The sequence below is a fragment of the Diceros bicornis genome, chromosome 31 (assembly GCF_020826845.1).
Source record: "Diceros bicornis minor isolate mBicDic1 chromosome 31, mDicBic1.mat.cur, whole genome shotgun sequence".
Taxonomy (NCBI): domain Eukaryota; kingdom Metazoa; phylum Chordata; class Mammalia; order Perissodactyla; family Rhinocerotidae; genus Diceros; species Diceros bicornis.
Window position 1 is genome coordinate 1913615 of NC_080770.1, and position 17296 is coordinate 1930910.

The 17296-nt window shown below is 62.5% G+C and overlaps 1 protein-coding gene across 2 annotated transcripts in view; it reads right to left on the reverse strand.

Moving 5' to 3' along the window:
- Positions 1–15801: 15801 nt before the first annotated feature.
- Positions 15802–17296, reverse strand: part of KCNQ1 (potassium voltage-gated channel subfamily Q member 1) — a 358401-nt gene continuing 356906 nt past the window's right edge. For both annotated transcript variants that reach the window (XM_058526148.1, XM_058526147.1), the window contains one exon: positions 15802–17099. In XM_058526148.1, the coding sequence (XP_058382131.1) occupies positions 16869–17099 (231 nt within the window). In that variant the 3' untranslated portion in view covers positions 15802–16868. The remainder of the gene's footprint in view (positions 17100–17296) is intronic.

The window sequence follows — 17296 nt, forward strand, 5'->3', positions numbered from 1 at the left end:
TGCTGTGTGACCCACACAGGCTTTTGGATGTCTCTGAGCCTTGGCTGGCCTGCTTCATGGCAAGCAAAATGCTGACCTGTCTCGTGGGCAGAGTGAGAAGGAGCTAATGAAAATGGTTGAAAAAACACTCCAGGCATTTAAAAAATGTCACGTAATTGCAAAATAATAACGATAACAACAATATACTTTGGAATTTTGCTGGAACCGGGAGGAGGCCCGGGTGGAATCTGGCACGGCGTGGGCCTGCCCTGGCCTCTGTCCAAGGGGGTTTAGTTACTTAGGCGCCCCCAGGACTCCGATCTGCGGCGGCCCCTCTTGGGAGGTGGTCCTGCCGCCGGACCCCTGTGCGGGGCTGGGCGGGGGCTCCCCTGCCGCCGGGCCAGCCTGCAGCCCTGCTGCCACAACCCACAGGTCACGTGGTTGGCAAACCCTTGGTGCTTTTTATTTTCTTAATTCCCAAAATGAAAATAGCCTTATATTTCCTCGATTGTAGAAATACCACATGCTCATTGTAAAAAGAAAATGCAAACAATACAGAAATGTATAAAAAAGAAAAGAAAATTTCCCCCAGATAGATTCTCTCACCCGGCGATAACAATGGACGGCAGTTTGGGGCTCTGCACGATTTGGGGACCCATATTTACTTGTTGGGTCCAAAGTACATATTTCAGTACGTATTTTAAAGCACTAGAGTAAACAGACGCACACACACACATATATACACATATAGCGTTTTACTTTCAAAATATTTAGGCATGATGAGAGGTATAAGGGACCCACGATATGAGTCTGGTAAACAAAGAAACAGACAAACGGTTGGAAAGAGAGATTTCAAATTCAGAGATCTGGCAGATTTCAAATCTCCCAAATGGAGAAGACAGCTTGCGCCTCAGCAGGCGTGTTAGCCACAGGCCAGACTCTCCCCAAGTTACAGGTTTAGGGGGAGGCCGTGGTTGAAAAGCGGCAACCTGAACAGGAAGAAAACGCAGGTGCTCTACAGAAACCGCACAGCAGTGCAGACATCACACCCAAAATGGGGGCCAGGGTGGTCGACGAGGCCCAGGCCAGGCCCGTCCCAGGACACTCTGCAGGGGGGTCCCTCGGCTGCCCGGCTCCAGCGCCAGTCCCAGGTGGAAGATGGAAGTCTCTGGTTAATGAAGTGACTGCAGGGGGCTAGGACCAAACTACGTTTGTCGTAAACGAGTGTCAAAATCCCGTTTGAACTGTTTCCTGGAAAAAAATGAAAGGGGAGCTCTGGGGGGGGGCACCTGTTATTTCCACATTGATAGGAAACAGTCTCCATCCTGTGACCATGGAAACTCCCATGGTGCGTCCTGGCTGTGCATTTCCCTCGAGCCGCCCCCTGCCCACGGCTTACCACTGTGTTGGCACAGATCCTCGGCCAGCAGGACAGGCATCAGGGGTCGGCTGAGCCCTCTGGCCCAGGCCTCAGTGTCGGCTGGAGCCCCCGTGATGCCACCCAGACAGGCACTGAGTCCTGGCTGGGGCGTGGCCCAGTCTGTGCTGGGCGCTGGGCACCCACAGGTGAAGGTGGCTGGGGGCTCCCCTGAGGAGCCAGGGGAGGGAGGTGCCTGGGGACTGCCCGGGCGGAGCAGCCCCCAGAGGCCCTGAAGTGTCTAGGAGGAGGTGCAGGTAGAGACTGGCTGGCAGGAGAAGCCCTCCCGGCAGAGGGCTCAGCAGCCAGGCGCCAGGACTGGGCTGGTGGCAGCTGGACCAGTTCACCACGCCGGCCGACTCCAGACCTGGTGGAGGGATCATCCTATCCTGGTGGGTCAGCCCTTTGCCTGAGCAGATTACAAAAATACAACAGGAAAGCTGAGGAACAAACGGGTCCCTTTTCTTTCTAACGGTCGCTCGGGCCCGTTACGTGTCAGAAGTACGTACTGGCCCAGAAACCTGCCCTCTCCCAGTCTCACAGCTGCTGGTGAGCAAGGCCACTACCCACGAGCGCATAGCGGCTGTAAGTTTGGGTTGAAAAACGCTAAAAGGTCAGGAAGAGACCTGCCCCATCATTCTCTCATTCACTCATCCATTCTGTGCGGCACACCCACCTCCCCCTGCACACTGTGTGATCAGGCATGAGCTGGCTCTGAGCACAGAGCTGCGGGTGCAGACCTGGCATCCCGAGGATCTTCCCCTGCTCACTGGGGCCAGAGGCCTGGCTCCGGGCCTTTGCTCCTGCGGGAGCTGGAGGTGGACAGAGCAAGAGGCTGGCTTGTGCCCGCCGTGGCCTGCCCCATTTCAGGATGCAGTCCCACCTGGGCATCTGTTTCTGGCTTGAAACTAGGGGAGGGGCGTCTGCATTCTGGTTGCCTGAAGCGTCCCGGAGCCCCGGCTCCGGTTAGAGGAGGGCCCCCCTCCCCCGCCTGCCAGGAGTTACCAGGCTGCCCCCAAGTGCCGCCGGGGGCGTGGGCCCTGGCGTCGCGGTGCGAGGACCCGGCCGGGCAGGGGTCTCGTTGCCACCCCCACTCCCCACGCCCGGCCACCCCTCCCCCGCGCCCGCCGCCCCCACCGCGCCGCGCGTCTGTTTGGAGAAGAAAGCGGGCCAATTTGTTTTCATTCAGAATCACTTAAGATCCCATTTTGGAGAAATGAAAAGAGAGAGGCGCGCTTCCCGCGCCCGGCCCGCTGGGTGCCCGCTCGTGTCCGGCGGCGCGCTGGGGGGGGGGCGGGGCGTCTGCGCCCCTCTCTCCCTCCCCTCCTCTCCCCTCCCCCACCCCGGCCGTGGCTCGGGGTTCCAGGGCGGCGGCCTGCAGGCCGGTGCGGCCAGGCCGCGCTCATCTGCATGAAGCGCACACTCGCGGCCCATCTGCAAAGGCGCAATTAAACCCGGGGGCGGGGGGCGCCCGAAATTAGCATTTCCGCGGCCATCTGGCGCGAGGAGCGGGCGCGGCCGGACAAAGGGCGCCGGGCGAGGGGAGAGGCGAGTGTGCCGCGGCATTGACCTGCAAATGAGGCTTTGTCAGCGCATTAAAGCTGGCCGGACCCTCGACCTCGGCCCCCACCCCCGCCTGCGGCCCGTGGCCCCTCGCGGCCCAGGCCTGGGCCAGGCATCCGGAGGGCTGAGGCCGGCCCGGCCCGGGCTCGGTCTGCGCAGGAGGCAGCCAGGGCAGGCACCCAGACCCCGGCCTACCCTCCGTCCAGCAGAGCTCCTGGATGTGGCCCCTGCCCCCATCGTCCCCGGTCTGGGCCTGTTGTTGCCTACCTACCTCTTGGGCAGGGTTCTCAGGGATGTGGAGGTCTTGGCTAGAATCCTGCCGTGGGTGCTGGAGGGGGCATGGATGGGTGGGACCAGGTGTGGGAAATTTTCTGTTGGGGAGATACTAAAAACTGGCCCAGTGGTCACCTGGACACGTTTTTGGTTTTTCCCTATGGTCTTTGAGGCCCTAAATCTTTGAAAACGGTGCCTTTGGAATGTTTTACGAGCCTTAAAAATTTGGGGAAATCTTTGGTGATGGGCACATTGCTTTTCAGCCTGGTCACCTGGGCTTGAGTGACAAGCCAGCGCTCATGACCTGGAGGCTCTTCCTTTCCTTACTTGGGATCAAGCCCTCAGAGAACTCCAAGTGTGTGCGGGGTGGCTTTGGAGGAACCCCCTGACTCCTCGGAGGGTGAAACTGAGGCTGCAGGAGGACCAGGGCCCCTGGAGGCAGGAGGAGGATGGGAGCTGGGCAGACAGATGCCTGGTCCCTTGGTGCCCCTGAGTCCCCTGGACTTTCAACAGCATTGCTCACACTCCGACACCCTCAAAGGCCTGGGGGGCACTGGGAGGCATAGAGGACAATGTGTGGCTGGCTCTGGGTCCCGGCCCCCCGGGTGGACAAATGGGAGTCTTGGCAATGCTGTTCAGGGTGACATCCATCTGTGGTCCCTCCTCCCTTCAGCACCAGCTCCCGGCATATCTGAAGGGGTGATGGGGCGAGGGGTGCCCCTGACCCAGCCTGAGGGTGACGCTGAGTCTTCCTGGAGGAGGAAGGCCTGAGCCAAGTCTTCAGTGAGGCAGAGGGAGGGGAGAGGGACCACTGTGCGTTCTGGGGGTCAGCTGGGTGGGGCTGAGGCCTGGGATTCTGTTCAGGGTATACAAGGGAAGATGCTGGATACGCAGGTAGGCGCTGGGTCCTACGGCACGAGCGCTGGACTGAGTCATGATTTGTGGGAATTGTCAATTATCTCCCCTTAGCAGGGGTCAGAATTCAAAAATCTCCCCCGAAATGTATACCTCAGGGCTCAGATTAGGTCTTCTTCAGGTTCTCCTTCTGGGGTGCTAATACTATACCAGAAAGGAGCAAGCTGAAAGTTGAGTAGTCAGTTATACTCTAGTGAAAATTAGTCAGCCAACTAATTTCCTTGGAAATTGGGGGTCTAGGGACCAGTGTTTAACACCGAGTCTCTTGGACAGGTGTGCTCAGAGGGGGAGGGTGTGGGCATGTGGGAAGCTACCTGTTGTACAGCCTGGCACTGGACTGCAGGAGTGGGGGCTTTGGCTACCAGCTATCCCAAGGGGCAGGAGTTCTCCCATCTGTGACGTGGCTTCGTGACCCTCGGCCTCTCTGTGGGCTGTGCGTGTGAGGTGGAGCAGAGGTCTCTGCCTGGGAGCCATGCGAGCCTGAGTGGGGCGTTTCTCCACCCGGGCCTCGAAGTTTTGCTGTGTAAATGGGCAGAGTCACCCCTCCTGCCCTCACCACGGGGATGCTGGGAGGTGCTGTGCCTAGGGGACATGGTGGCACCTGGCCCTCGGCTGTTCTTTGGAAGCTGTAGTGAGCTTCATTGGACAAGGTTATATGTGTGAGATGCTGGGAAAAGCGAAGTAAAGACAGTCTTGGTGGTGGTGAGAATGGCGGCCATCCTCTGTGCTTGCGGGCGGGCAGGCAGGACCTCGTTCTCCCAAGTCTCTGCGGGTGTGCCTGTGGGGGAGCTGCGGCACCGAGAATTTAAGAAACCTGCTCTCCCAAGGCTGCCTGCAAAATTGTACAGATGTGGGATGTGGGTAAGAAGGGTTTTTGGGGTGGGTGGCCCAGAGGAGCAGGCACCCATGTAGGGTGGGACCCTAGGGGGCTCCTGAGGGACTGCAGTGCAGCCTGTCTGTGGGGTTGGGGTGCTGGAGGAAGGCGTGGCTGGAGAGCAGGTGGCGGGTGTGCCTGTCTCCTCCGTGGCTCCTGGTGGGCATCTCCTATTCTCCAGGGTCAGGTCCACACTGTCAGCCAATGGTGGGGTCCAGCGCCCAATTTTGTGAATGACCACAGCTCCCAGCTCCTGTCCTCAGGAGATCACAGGTGCAGCCTGAGCTGGCTTCCTGCAGATCGGCATTTCCTACACACATGCTCAAGGGTTCTGTCTGTTATGTGTCCCCTCCATAATCTGCTGAAGGGGCATTGCCCTGTCTGGAGGGGAGACCAGCTGCAAAGTGTCTGCAGTGGGTGCCAAGGGCTGGGAGGGAGACCCTGGGCCACATTTGGCTGGCCCTCTGGGAAGGCTTCATGGAGCAGGAGCCCCTTGCCCTGGGCTTTGGCAGATAAGTAGGAGTTTGCTAAATGGAGGCGAGGAAGGGCAAATCTGGCAGGTGGTGGAGGTGATGGTGGTGAGGGGTGGTGATTGGGAGGGGCTGGGGCAGCTGCTGGCAAGTGCGCGGAGAATGGGGGCCAGGCCTGGAGACCAGCCTCCACCCGCAGGCATTTCCAGTCCCCGTTTCCCGCGCTGGGTCTTCCTGCCCTGGGTCGGAGCTGATATATTCACGCATCTCGCTACAGGATGCTCTTTTCAGCGTCACCAACCGGGCAGAAGGGCTGAGTGACCGGCAACTCGTGGCCCAGCTCTTGGAGAGCAGGACGGCCTCTGAGCCGGGCCTGACGCTGAGAGGGAGCCCCGGGCAGCCTAGAAGGAGCCCTGGAACCTGCGTCCTGTCTGTAGAACCTGGGCGCCCCGCACGGCCGAGGGCCCGGCCGCCAAGGGGGACGGGACTGCACTGATGCCTGGGTGGCTGAGCCCACCTCCACTTCCCTGCCTGCTCCATCCCTCTCTCCCCGCATGGCCCCCAGCTGGAGACCCGCTGGAAGAGAAATGGCCTCCTTCTGTCTGGGGGGTGGGGGGAGTCAAGACTGGCCGGAGGCTGGGGTTTGCCCCCCTGTCTCCATGGGGCCCGTGAAGCTGCAGCCTGGGCCTGAGTGGGGGCTGGGGGTGAGTGGGGGCAGGTGACGAGAGACAGGACAGCGAGACCATCTCTGGGTCTCTCCTGCAGGGGTTCGGGGGGGGGGCTTCTGTTCTCAGTGCGACTCATGTATCAGTGTGCCTCCTCGACTGCCCCTTGGCCGGCCATCTGTGAAATGGGTCGGGAATCTGTCTCTGGAGCCGGAGGCTGGCCCTCTGATGTCCAGCAGTCCTTGGCCCTCTGGGCCTTTGCTCACGCTGTTCCCTCCACGTGTCTCGCCCTCCCGCGGGCTGCGGCTTGGCCCAGAACTCCTTCCAGGCCACCTTCTCCATCTGCTCACTCAGAGGGGACCCTTGGGCAGGGCGAGGGGCAGCGTGGGGCGTCAGACACACCCGGCTCCACCCAGCTCTGCTCCTCCCCCGTGTGGAAACTCAGGTAGGCGAGTCAAGTGCTCCTGCCTCGGTTCCTCATCCATGAATGGGGGCAAAAGACTTGCCTGATGTGTGTTGAGTCCCCTCCTGGAGGGGGGACTGTCTCCCTTAGCACTCAGCTTGGGGAGTCCCCTGGGCCCATCCCGGGCTGCCTGCTGTCCCAGGCCCTGGAGGAGGGCGGGATCTCTGCCTGCTTCTCTACGCCCTCACACCTCTCCTGGGCACCCCGGGGCGGGGCCCATCCCAGCCCCTCAACCCCGGCCGTGGCCCTGGAGGGCAGTCTGGGCAGCGCTGGCTCGGGGAGGCGGGTGCCGGGGTGTGGGAGGGCCCAGGTGGGCAGCGGCAGCCAGGTCGGGCCAGGCTGGCTCCGGCGGGGTCTGAATGGGCGCTCTGTCCTGCCGCCCGCGGCTGTCATCTGCCGCTGGGATTTGGTTTCCTGGAGCTGGTGCGGCTGCAGGTGGATTGTGCGAGGCCCGGTGACCTCGCTGCCCGGAGCCCGGGTGTCTCCGAGCCAGGCGGGGGCCAGGGTGGGGGGACAATGAGGCCTTTTCCCCGAGGGGACCAGGGCCCTGTGGGCAGCGGGGAAAGCAATCTGCCTGTGCCCTCTGGCCCCGCAGGCTTGCTAGCAGCGAGAGGGGCGGCTGGGGGCGGTGGTGCCAGGCCCTGGCAGGGCTCTCAGGAGGCAGGGCGCCAGGGAACAGGAGCTGCGCAGGCCGATGCGGAGTTTGTGGAGCGTTTTCAGGGCCTGGCTGTGCCTGCTTCATCCTGTGGCTGGCGGCAGCCGGGAGACGGGTGGGGCAGAGGTGCTCCGGGTGGGGAGGGGGCTCGAGAGCTTCCCGACAGTTAAGAACAGGGAGTTTGTGGTCAGACAGACAGGGGTGCCTGCTCACCGTGTGCCTAACCTCCGAGGCCGTGTCTCCATCCTTTGACACGGGGGCACACTTTTGGGAGTGTCTCCAGCTGTCATTCATTCATTTGTTCCACCCACAGCCGCCCACCTGGGTGCGCTCACCTGGCCGCCTGGGGCAGAGGCCAGCAGTACCAGCCAGTGGGATCGGAGGGGGTGGCTGGGCCTTGGACCCCAAGAGGAGGTGCCCTCTGAGCTGTGGCTGCCCCCTGCAAGCCCAAAGGGTCTCTCTGGGATGTGGGGGCAGCCCTGCTTCACAGGGCAATGAGGAGCGGTCAGGACCGCTGGGCACTACTCCTGGAGGGCCATTCTGCCTGCTGGAGTGGGTGTGGGTGTGTATGGGTATGGGTGTGGGTGTCCCTCAATGGCCACACGTCAGATACAAGTGAATGTGCATTTGTGGGGGGATGTTGAACGTGGTTACGGCAGGTGGACTGAGAAACACTACACCGAAGGCCAAACCAGCAGGAGGGTCCCCATGGATGGGCTTCGGGGGCTCCTTTGTGCCCGTAACAGGGAAGGCCAGCACAGAACAGCTTGGATCACAGGCTGCTGCCCGGGTGCCTGCAGAGCCCACGGCACGTGCACATGTGAATTTAAACTCTGTCTGGAAAGGTGAGCATCTGCTCGTGACTGTCCCAGGAGGGAGAGGTGGGGGTGCTGGGGTGAGGGGTCTGTCCTTTCCCAGCCTGTGGACTTGGGGGTGTTTGGAAACACACGAGGAGAATGGTTTTATGTCTATGCCTCGAAAAAATGTCAGAGGAAGCAGGGTGGGGGATGCAGAGGGAGCTCTGAAAGACCCCGACTGATGGGGACCCTGGGAATGCGGGCCTGAGGATCCGCCCTGGACCATGCAGGAAGCACCTACTGCACGCGACCCATGGCCTTGCTCCCAGCCCAGCCACGTCAGTAGGACATGGTTTCACCCATGTTTGATAGATGGGGAAAATGAGGCACAGAGGGATTGAATTCCTGGCCCGAGTTCACAGGCTGTGGCCCCTCCCCCAACATTTCATGGCTTCCCAAGCATCAGTTTCCCCTCCTGTCAGTAGTGATGTCCAGCGGCTGTGTGCTTGAGGCTTTGGAGGGGACGTTTACGAGGCGTCCTCCTGGAGTGACGGGGAGGGAGCCTCCCCCGCTGACCTGTTCCCTGAACGGGGCAGTGCGGGGTCTCCTGGGCCTTCGGGGGACGTGATGGAGGCCCAGAGAGGAGACCGGCCTGGCTCAGGGTCAAAACCTGAGTGTGTGTGGAGCAGGAGCCCCACAGTACCCGTGCCCAGGGCCGGCCAGTCAAGTGGAAGGCCCACCGCGATTGTCAGCCTCCGCCTCTTCCTCTCCAAAGTCCTTTTGACTCGGTCCTGCAGACGGAGAGGGGATTTCATTAAGACCCTTTGAAATCACTTAATGACATTACCCACTGTCCCGACAACCCCTCTTTAGAAAGCCTCTCTTCAGCGGTCTCCCACCCATCCCAGGACGCCCCTTCTCCCGGGCGATGCCGTGGTCCCTGGGGCCCGCCCAGGCCCAGCCCATCAACAGTCAGAGCCTCCGCGTCTCCACCCCCTCAAGTGCCCAGGGGAGCCCTGTCCCGGGGCCGGAGCCTCTCCCAGCAGGAGCCTCCTCTCCGGAGCCCTGCCAATCCATCTCTGACCTGTCACTCCCATTGTCCTTGCTGGAGGGGCTGCGGCCAGGCCTTCTTGGGAGGGGGCTGAGGGCACTCGCTGTGTGCCCATCCCTCTGGCCCCAGGGTGTGCACCGAGGTGGGGCTGAGGCTGCATAGGGGCATCCCATGAGTGGCTGCTCGGGGCTTCTCACACCAGGGCCTCCTGGCCTTGCTTCGAGGCTGCCCATCCCCGTGGACCCTGGGCCACTGTTGGCCTCCCTCCACTGTTCTGGGAGAACCGGATGGAGACTCGTGAGGCCTTTGTCCTTCGAGCCACCTGTGCTGGGCCAGACACTGCCCAGCAGCTATCCCATTCAACATGGATTTGCTATGGAGCCTTCTAGCTCAGGGACGGTTTTGTGTTACAGCTGTATCTAAGGACATATTGCTGGGCTGGAGAGAACAATTAACATATACATCCCTCTCTGAGCTCAGTGAGCTCCCTCACTGGCACTCTGTCATGACGTTGCTGTGGCTTTTGTTCCGTCTTCTCTTATGCTTAGTGCCCTGTTGGCAGCTCTGTGAATTTGGGGCTGCAATGACCAACTGAAGCTCAGAGAGGTTAGAGGCTCTGTCCAAGGACACACAGCAAGAGCGTGGCTGAGCCAGAATGGGAACAAGGGGATTCTTCTAGCTTCAGTTTCATCTACACCCCGACTGGCTTCTCTTACATTCCCAGTGGAGGCTATTCGTGCACCATGCGTGCGTGTGTGCATGCATGTGAGTGTAAGGGGTAGCAGTGGGGAGGGATAAAACTGAGAATCAACCAAAAGGAATTCAGTGGGGTTTGGTGAGCTGAATCAGTGCTCAGGCTTGAAACAGAGTTTCTTGAAGATCCAACAGGGAGTTTAGAATTTTCCTGTGTGGCAGGTGCAATGGCAGCCTGTTTGGAACCAGTGGGCATGTCTTGATGGACCATCTGGCACTCGGCTGCATTAGGCACGCATAGTGCTTCCTGGCTTCTCGGCCCACACGGACCAGCAGAGGAGCTGTGTCCACACCACCTCGGAATTTTCTGCATCTTTTCCTTGGCTCTGGCCTCTCTGGCCCTGTGATCTGACCCAAGAAGGCCAGCTCTTTGTTTTAGCCGGTCTATACCTCTCTGCCCTCCAGCTTCTTGGCCCAGCAACACTGGAAGTTTGGTTTTATTCTCTGAGGCTTTTCCAGTGCAAATTCACACAAACAGGTGCTGTGTCGGGCTGGCCCTGCCCTAGGCCTCGGTTTCCCCATCTGCACCAGGTGGGGAGGACCCATGTGCCCTGAGCCCTCTCTGCTCTAAGGTCTCCCTCCCCTCAGTACAACCTGTGCAACCCACGGACGCCCAATGACCGCCCCCCCCCCCCCCCCGCCCCGTGCGTTTCACCACTGCTGCGGCTTCCTGGGGCTGCAGGCTGGGCAGGAAGACGCGGCGGCCGGCACGATTGATCCGGCGGCCCGCGCCTCCTGCTTTGATGTTTCTCGGAAAGATCACACGCTTCCTACGGGCTGGAAACCCAGCGAGAATTTGACTGAGCCGAGAGTGGAGGGGGCTGGGTGGGAGAGGAGGAGGGAGGAGGTGTCCAGAGTCGTGGACAGGTGGGAGTCACTGCTTTCAACTCGGTCTCGACACTTCCCACCCCTGCCACTTGGGTCCACACCCAGGAAGCAGAGGCGCTGGGTGTGCCAGGCCCACAATGGGCACCAGGAAGGACCCTGTTGCTCAGCCTGTCCTGGGCCGGCTCTGGGTCTTCTCAGGCGGTGGGGTCACTACCTGGACGTGTCTGAAACCTAAGCTGGGGAACAGGTGAGGGGTGGGATGGGGGTGGCTCTGGGAACAAACGGCAGATTTGCCTCTCGGTGCCACAGGGGCAGGCTCTGGGATGAAGGCTTGGGGTGGGAGTCTGAAGGGCAGGGGGAGGGGAGAGGGGGTCTGAGCATTCCCTGGTGTCCAGTAGGTCTGCCCCGGGCTGAGCTCTCCCCCTCTTCCACTTTCCACCTCACTAAGGTGCCTTGGGTGCTGGGGGCTGTGGGAGGTGGTGGGGATACACAGAGGCACCATGGATCCCCCTGCCACCCCCGGTGCCTCACAGGGGTGCTGAGGGAGAGCCAAATGACAGTATCAGGCCCAGGAGGTCACAGAAGGACCAGCTGAGAGAAAAGGATCTGGGGCTCAGAGTGGACCCCCACCGCCTGCCACAGAGCTAGCGCCTGAAGTCTGGGCAGGAAGGGGCTGGGTGCCCTGGCCTCAGAGGCCTTGGGATGGGCAGGGTGGTGGCCATGACCCCATCTTTAGAGAAGACCCTCTTCAGGCCAATGTCTCTGGCCAGTGCTGAGAGCCCACACCCCACCCTCTGCCCAAGTCTGGCCTGCTGGAGCTGAAGGCAGTGCCCCCCTGGAGCAGGTGACAAAGCAGCAGCTGGTCGGCGAGGTCGGAGGTCACCTGCCATGGGCTCTTGTGTCGTCTGGCCGCAGGCCTGCTCAGCCCGCCAGCCCAGGCTCCAATGCACAATTGGGCTGGAAAGAGCCCGGGGTGGGGGGTCAGCTTCCAGAGGGCCCCAGCCCCCGGCTCTTGAAGGTCAGTGGAAACTGATTCTGTGTGTCCAGCTCTGGCTGCCCTGAGCACACTCCTGGCCATGCTGCCCTGGACCCCGGCTGACCCAGGTTGGGCCCACCTCCTCCGCTCACTGGCCCTCTGGGGCCACAGGACAGGGCCAGAGACACGAGGTGGGTGCCACTGGGGGCTGCGAATGGTGAAGCAGAGACACCCTTTCAGAACCCCCAACAAGCCACCGGGGTCCAGGGCCCAGAGGGTGGTCTTTGGCTACAAACGGGGCAGGGGGGAAGGCAGGTTTTGGGAGCTGGGAAGGGCCCCCCCAAACCGGGGACTGGCTGCATGCTGGGAAGGGAGGTCTCTGTCCCTGCAGATGACCCAGTAGATCCCCATGGGGTGGACGCTGGCTCGGGGCCGTGTGTCCCAGGAGCCCTGGCCCACGTCTGCCTTTCGCCACCCCCACCTCCCTCTCCAGCTGTCTGCCCTCCCCAGTCAAAATGCCCTCCTACGGGGCACAGGGTGGCAGCCCCCCTCCCCTGAGCATCCATTGGATGGCACCGTCCACTGGCGCCCTGCCCGGGTCTGCAGCCCCGCGGTGTGGTGGCCTCTTCTCAAAACCCTCCTGTTAGCCCTTAATTTAGCTGGCGCTTCCTGGGTACCCGGGGGGCCAGGCCCTGGGCCAGGTGCTGCTGGGATCCAGCCCCCCTTGGGGCCCTAAAGTCCCAGTAGAGACCCCTGCCTGGTGGGGGACCTGCTTGCACAAACAGGCCTGAGCAGGGAGGGGCTGTGCTGACGGGCAGCTGGGGCCAATACGATGCAGGGAGCAGCCGTGAGGAGGAAAGCTGCAGCCGTGGGGGCCCAAGGTGAGAGGTGGCTGCAGCTCGCAGGGCCTCACAGGCTGGGCCTGGGCCGGGCAGTGGGGGGGCCAGAGCTGGCCTGGGTGCAGGACGGTGAGCAGCCAGCTGGGGATGTGGACAGCTGGCGCTGGCTGCAAGGGAGCCTGGGGGGTGAGACTGGACGCAGGAGGGGCCGGGAAGTCTCTCTTGGGGTCACGGGGGCCAGGCAGGGGGTGTAGAGTGAGGAGATAGAGCCCAGAACCTAGGCATCTCCCAGGCTGTCTGGTTGCCTTTATTAAGCACCTACTGTGCGCCAGACCTGGGCCCGGAGTTTGCGTGTATTAGCTCCATCAGCCCCGGCCCGCCCCCACCCCCTCCGCGGGCACTTTCGCTGTTCCTCATTTCACAGATGGGAGGGGGCGGGCGGTGCAGGTCTGCCCTGCCCTTCCTCCCCCGGCCTCTGGCCCAAAGACTGGGAAAACCTCAGGTTGGGCTGACAGTGGCCTCAGAGACTGGCCCCAGTGCCCGCGAGGTGCCATCATCCGCCGGCTCAGACGGGCGCTGACGGGGGCGGGGGACAGGGCAGAGGAGGTGGGTGCCCAAGAAAGCGGGCAGCAGGACTGCCCCCGAGCCGCCCCCACCCTGTGCCCCCAGCAGATGCTCCCAGCACCCATTGGACACCGAGGACCTCAATAAGGGAGCCCAATTTGGAGACAAAGACCGGGCGCTGTGGACAAACACTCACGGACGTTGTCAGCGCGAGCAGCCAGGCAGCCGCGGCGAGGCCACAAAGGGGCCGGGGGAGGGGCGTGAATGGGCCTGGGCTGCACATGCCACCGTTGCCCAGGCGACGGCCCTCTCCCGGAGAGGTCTGCTGGGCCATTGTCCGGGGCACACAGGACGTGTCATACACCAGATGGCCGTGTGCTGTCTAAGTCAGTTATCGGGGGACAGAGTGAAGGAATGCGGCCGGCGAGGCAGGCCGGGGCGCCATCTGTTCCCTCAGACCGCGGGCACCGGGCAGGCATTGAGCGCCCGGCCGGCCAGGCCCAGCCTCCACTGAGGGCTTTAATTAGCTAATTCCATAATTGGGCTTTATTTCAGGTAAATTGCATTTCACACCCGAGAGGGCTGCAACGGCCCATCCAGGAGCGAGGCACCGGGCACTTTGTGCGTGGCCGCGAGCGCGGGGAGCAGAGCAGGCTGGGTGCAGGGGCCGCGCCTGGCCCAGATGGGCGGCCCGCCGAGCGCCGCGGGCTGGGGGCCGGGGCTGGCCCGGCCGGGCCGGGGGCGCCGTGGAGGGCCCTGCTCTCCAGCCAGCCGCTTCCTGGGGTTTCCGCAAATATTTACCCAACAAGGAAACAACAGCTTTTGCCTTTCCAGTAATTGTTGCTCCCGCCCCTCCCCCGGTGGGTGCAGGCCCTGCGAGGCCCCTCCTCCCCTCCCTGCACTGGGGCAGACGCCAAGTCCCCACGGTGGGAGTCAGGGCTGGGCTCCGGGGAGCCCCTGGGAGGCTCAGCAAAGTGGGACCCAGGGCCCTCCCCTCCTACAGGGCCCCAAGCTGCCACGCCGCGTGGAAACCTGGATCCTCTGTCCTGACGCTGGCCCCTGCTGCTTCTGGTGGCCTCGGGACAGCCCCATCCTCAGAAATCTCAAATGCCCTGGCCCTGAGGGCCTGGGAATTTGGGGTGAGCTCCAGAAGGAGGACAGGAGGGGAAGCAGTCCTAGAGGGTAGAGAAACAGTCAAGAAGTAGGTACAGCGGACCCACCCCCCAGCGGACCCGTGTCTATACCTGTGGACTGGAGGGCAGGGGCCATATGGAGAGTGTGGGTGGAGTGAGGGTGCCCATGTGGCAGGGTGAAGGACGAGTGGCCCCCACCTGGCATATACCTCCAGCCTGCTTGGAGCCAGACAGGCCCGAGGAAGCACTGTGTTACTGATGGGGAAATTGATGACTAGAGGGAGGCAGACATGTCTGTGTGAGGGCTCCGGAACCCCGGCCCTTCCCTGCACCCCACCCCAGTCAGGATCCAGTCTGTGTGCCTCGATGTCCCTAGGGATCCTGGAGGGTGGGCCTGGATGGGGCCCACTACCGTGGTGGGGTTCGTGGGTCCTTGGACAAGGGCCAGCTGGGCCTGGGAGGGGCAGAGGGAGAGGCCTGAGTGTGTCCCCTAAGGTGGATGCCCAGGGGGATGGACTGTAGCCCCAGCTCCAACAGCCCCAACCAGGCCAGGCCCTGGACAGAGGGCCGGGCCCCGGAGTGGTACCGGCCTGCCCCAGAGGCTCAGGGTCTGCTGGGAGACAACAGTGACATCTTGACTACACCAGGTGGCCAGGGCCACCCTAGGGGGAAGTCACAGGGCCACCAAAGCCCTGATCAGGAAGGATGCTGAGCTGGGCTGGAGCCTTTGCCTAGCTCCCACAGCCTTTCTGAGCTCTTCAAACCCTGGACCTCTCCTCTGTGGAAAGAATCATGAGTTCTGTTTAGCAGCCACCTGGGCACCCGTCTCCAAGGGGCCTGCAGGGGTCCTGTCCCTGAGTGAGGTCCACGAGGGTTCCAGGCAGGGCCTGTGGGGAAGGGAGCTGGGCCTGGGAGGAGGCGGGGGCTCAGCTGCCCATGGGCAGCAGTGGGAGGTAGGCAGGGGAGGGCAGGGCGCTGTCCTGTCCACAAGGAGCCCTGTGGCCTGGGAAATGAGAGTGGGGCCTGGAGTGCAGCTGGCATGTGGGATGTGGGCACTGAGGACAGGGTCCCTGAGCCCTGTCTCCATTGCTTATCCGGGGTGACGACCCCACCGGCTCACCCCGCCCCCTTGAGGGGTCACAAGGCCTGGAGTGGGCTGCTTCTCATGAGGGGCTATTAGGGAGAGCGTGTTGCAGGAGGGGACTTTGAGCCAGGCTGTAGACCAAGGGAGCGATTTCATCAGATGGAGAGGAGCTGGGAAGAACATTCAGCAAGAGCAAAGGCTGGGGGGCGGGGGGGCGTGTTTCTGGTCTGTCCCAAGGTCCGAGTACATTCTTTCCTTCTGCTCAGTTCACGTGGACAGAGCCTGACCTCGGTGCTGGCTGCGGGGACAGGAATGGCCTGGGCTCAGCTGCCCGGCTCCCTGGGGGACCCTGCTTCCAGAACCCCAGGCCAGTGGGCGGGGGGCTCCTGGGCCTCCTCTCGCCTGGGCAGGTGGGGGTGGTGACTCCACGGGGGAACAGGGTTGTCCCAAAGGTGGGTGGCTCCCTAGGAATCAAGGTGAGAGGAAGTCATCAACCCCGTGACTCTCCATGTTTATTAGGAAAAGCCGGCACAATTAAGAGTCAAAATCACACGGTGAAACTCATTAAAACAGATTCCAAATCACAACAAATTATTCTGATTTCTGTGAGACGTAACGCCCAGCAGCCCCATCCTGTGTAGAGACTGTGACACCCTTAGGCTCCCTCACGGTTTGGCAGCCGGCTCAGGGAGGGGACAGTTCTGTGCATCTGTCTGTCCAGCCGCTCAGACCGGGCAGGGAGCTGAAGGCGGGGGCCGCGCACAGAGTGGGGTTGGGGGGACCCTCCTCTTCTCTCCAGAATGGGTAGGAGAAGCTGCCAGTCCAATGTGGGGGACCTGCCCGCCCCCATTCCACTGGTGGACATTCCACCTCCAGTGAGGCAGTCGGGGGACAGCGGTGGGCCTGCCCCTCCTGCTGGAAGCTGTGGCCTCGGGATCAGCTCCCCTCATAGCGCCCCGTCAATCGAGGCGTCATCTCTGGGGACTGAGGGAGCAGGCCTGGGCCCCCCGAGTGGGGCTTGTGGGCCTGGGTCACGGGCGTCCTTATTCGGCATGGGCTGGGCCTGCCCTGCCCTGCGTGCCTTCTCCCCGGGTCCACCTGCGTCCTGGATGTGAGGTTGGGGGTGGGGCACCCACAGACCCTGTCCAGGCTGTCCCTCTGTCTCCCCTTAGGAAGCCCCCTGGGGCCTACCAGGGTGGGCTTTCGCGCAACTGTGCTGCTTCCTGGTCATACATGGGACGGACCAAGTGCCTGGGATGTCCAGCCCGATGGGGGCCAGCCTGACCCCCTGCTACTGTGTCCCAACCACGCAAGTGATGTGGGGGGCCACAGTGTCAGAGCTGAGAGGGGGCCCCTACCCAGCCAAGTTCTAGTACCCGCTGGCCGGGCAGAGGTGGCCTTGGTGAACCCCAAGCCCAGGCCCGAGGGGCGGCATGGCCCACCAGGTGGCCGGGGCCTGGGAGAGAGGGGCTGCTCTCTCGGGCCTTTGAGGAGGTGGCTGCAGCCCGGTGGGTGCCCCTGCCGAGTGGGAGGTGGGGTGGGCCTCCCCTCTCAGGCCCCGGGCCCCCATCAGGACCCATCGTCAGGGCCCCTGCGGGGCACGGTCAGCTGTTCGTAGGTGGGCAGGGCGTTGCTGGGCAGGAAGAGCTCGGGGTTGATGGAGCCACTGCTGCAGGGCTGGACCACTCGGGCCCCGTCCCCGCTGGGGGGGCGGCCGCCTGGGGGGCTGCCATGGTGCAGGGAGAGCAGCTGCTGCAGCATGTCCGTGATGAGCACCAGCCTCTGGTCCAGCTGTGTCACCTGTGGGGACAAGAACAGAGCTGAGTTGGGTGACGTGGGCAGCCCAGGTGTGCGGCGGCCTCAGGGCCTGGGCGTGGCGAGGAGTGTGGGGGGAGGTGTGTGGCCTGCATGTCCACGTGTCCAAGTGTCCCTGCAAATGCAAGCCGTGCACGGGCCTCGGTCGTGCCTGCGAGTGAGGAATGTGCATGCAGGTATCC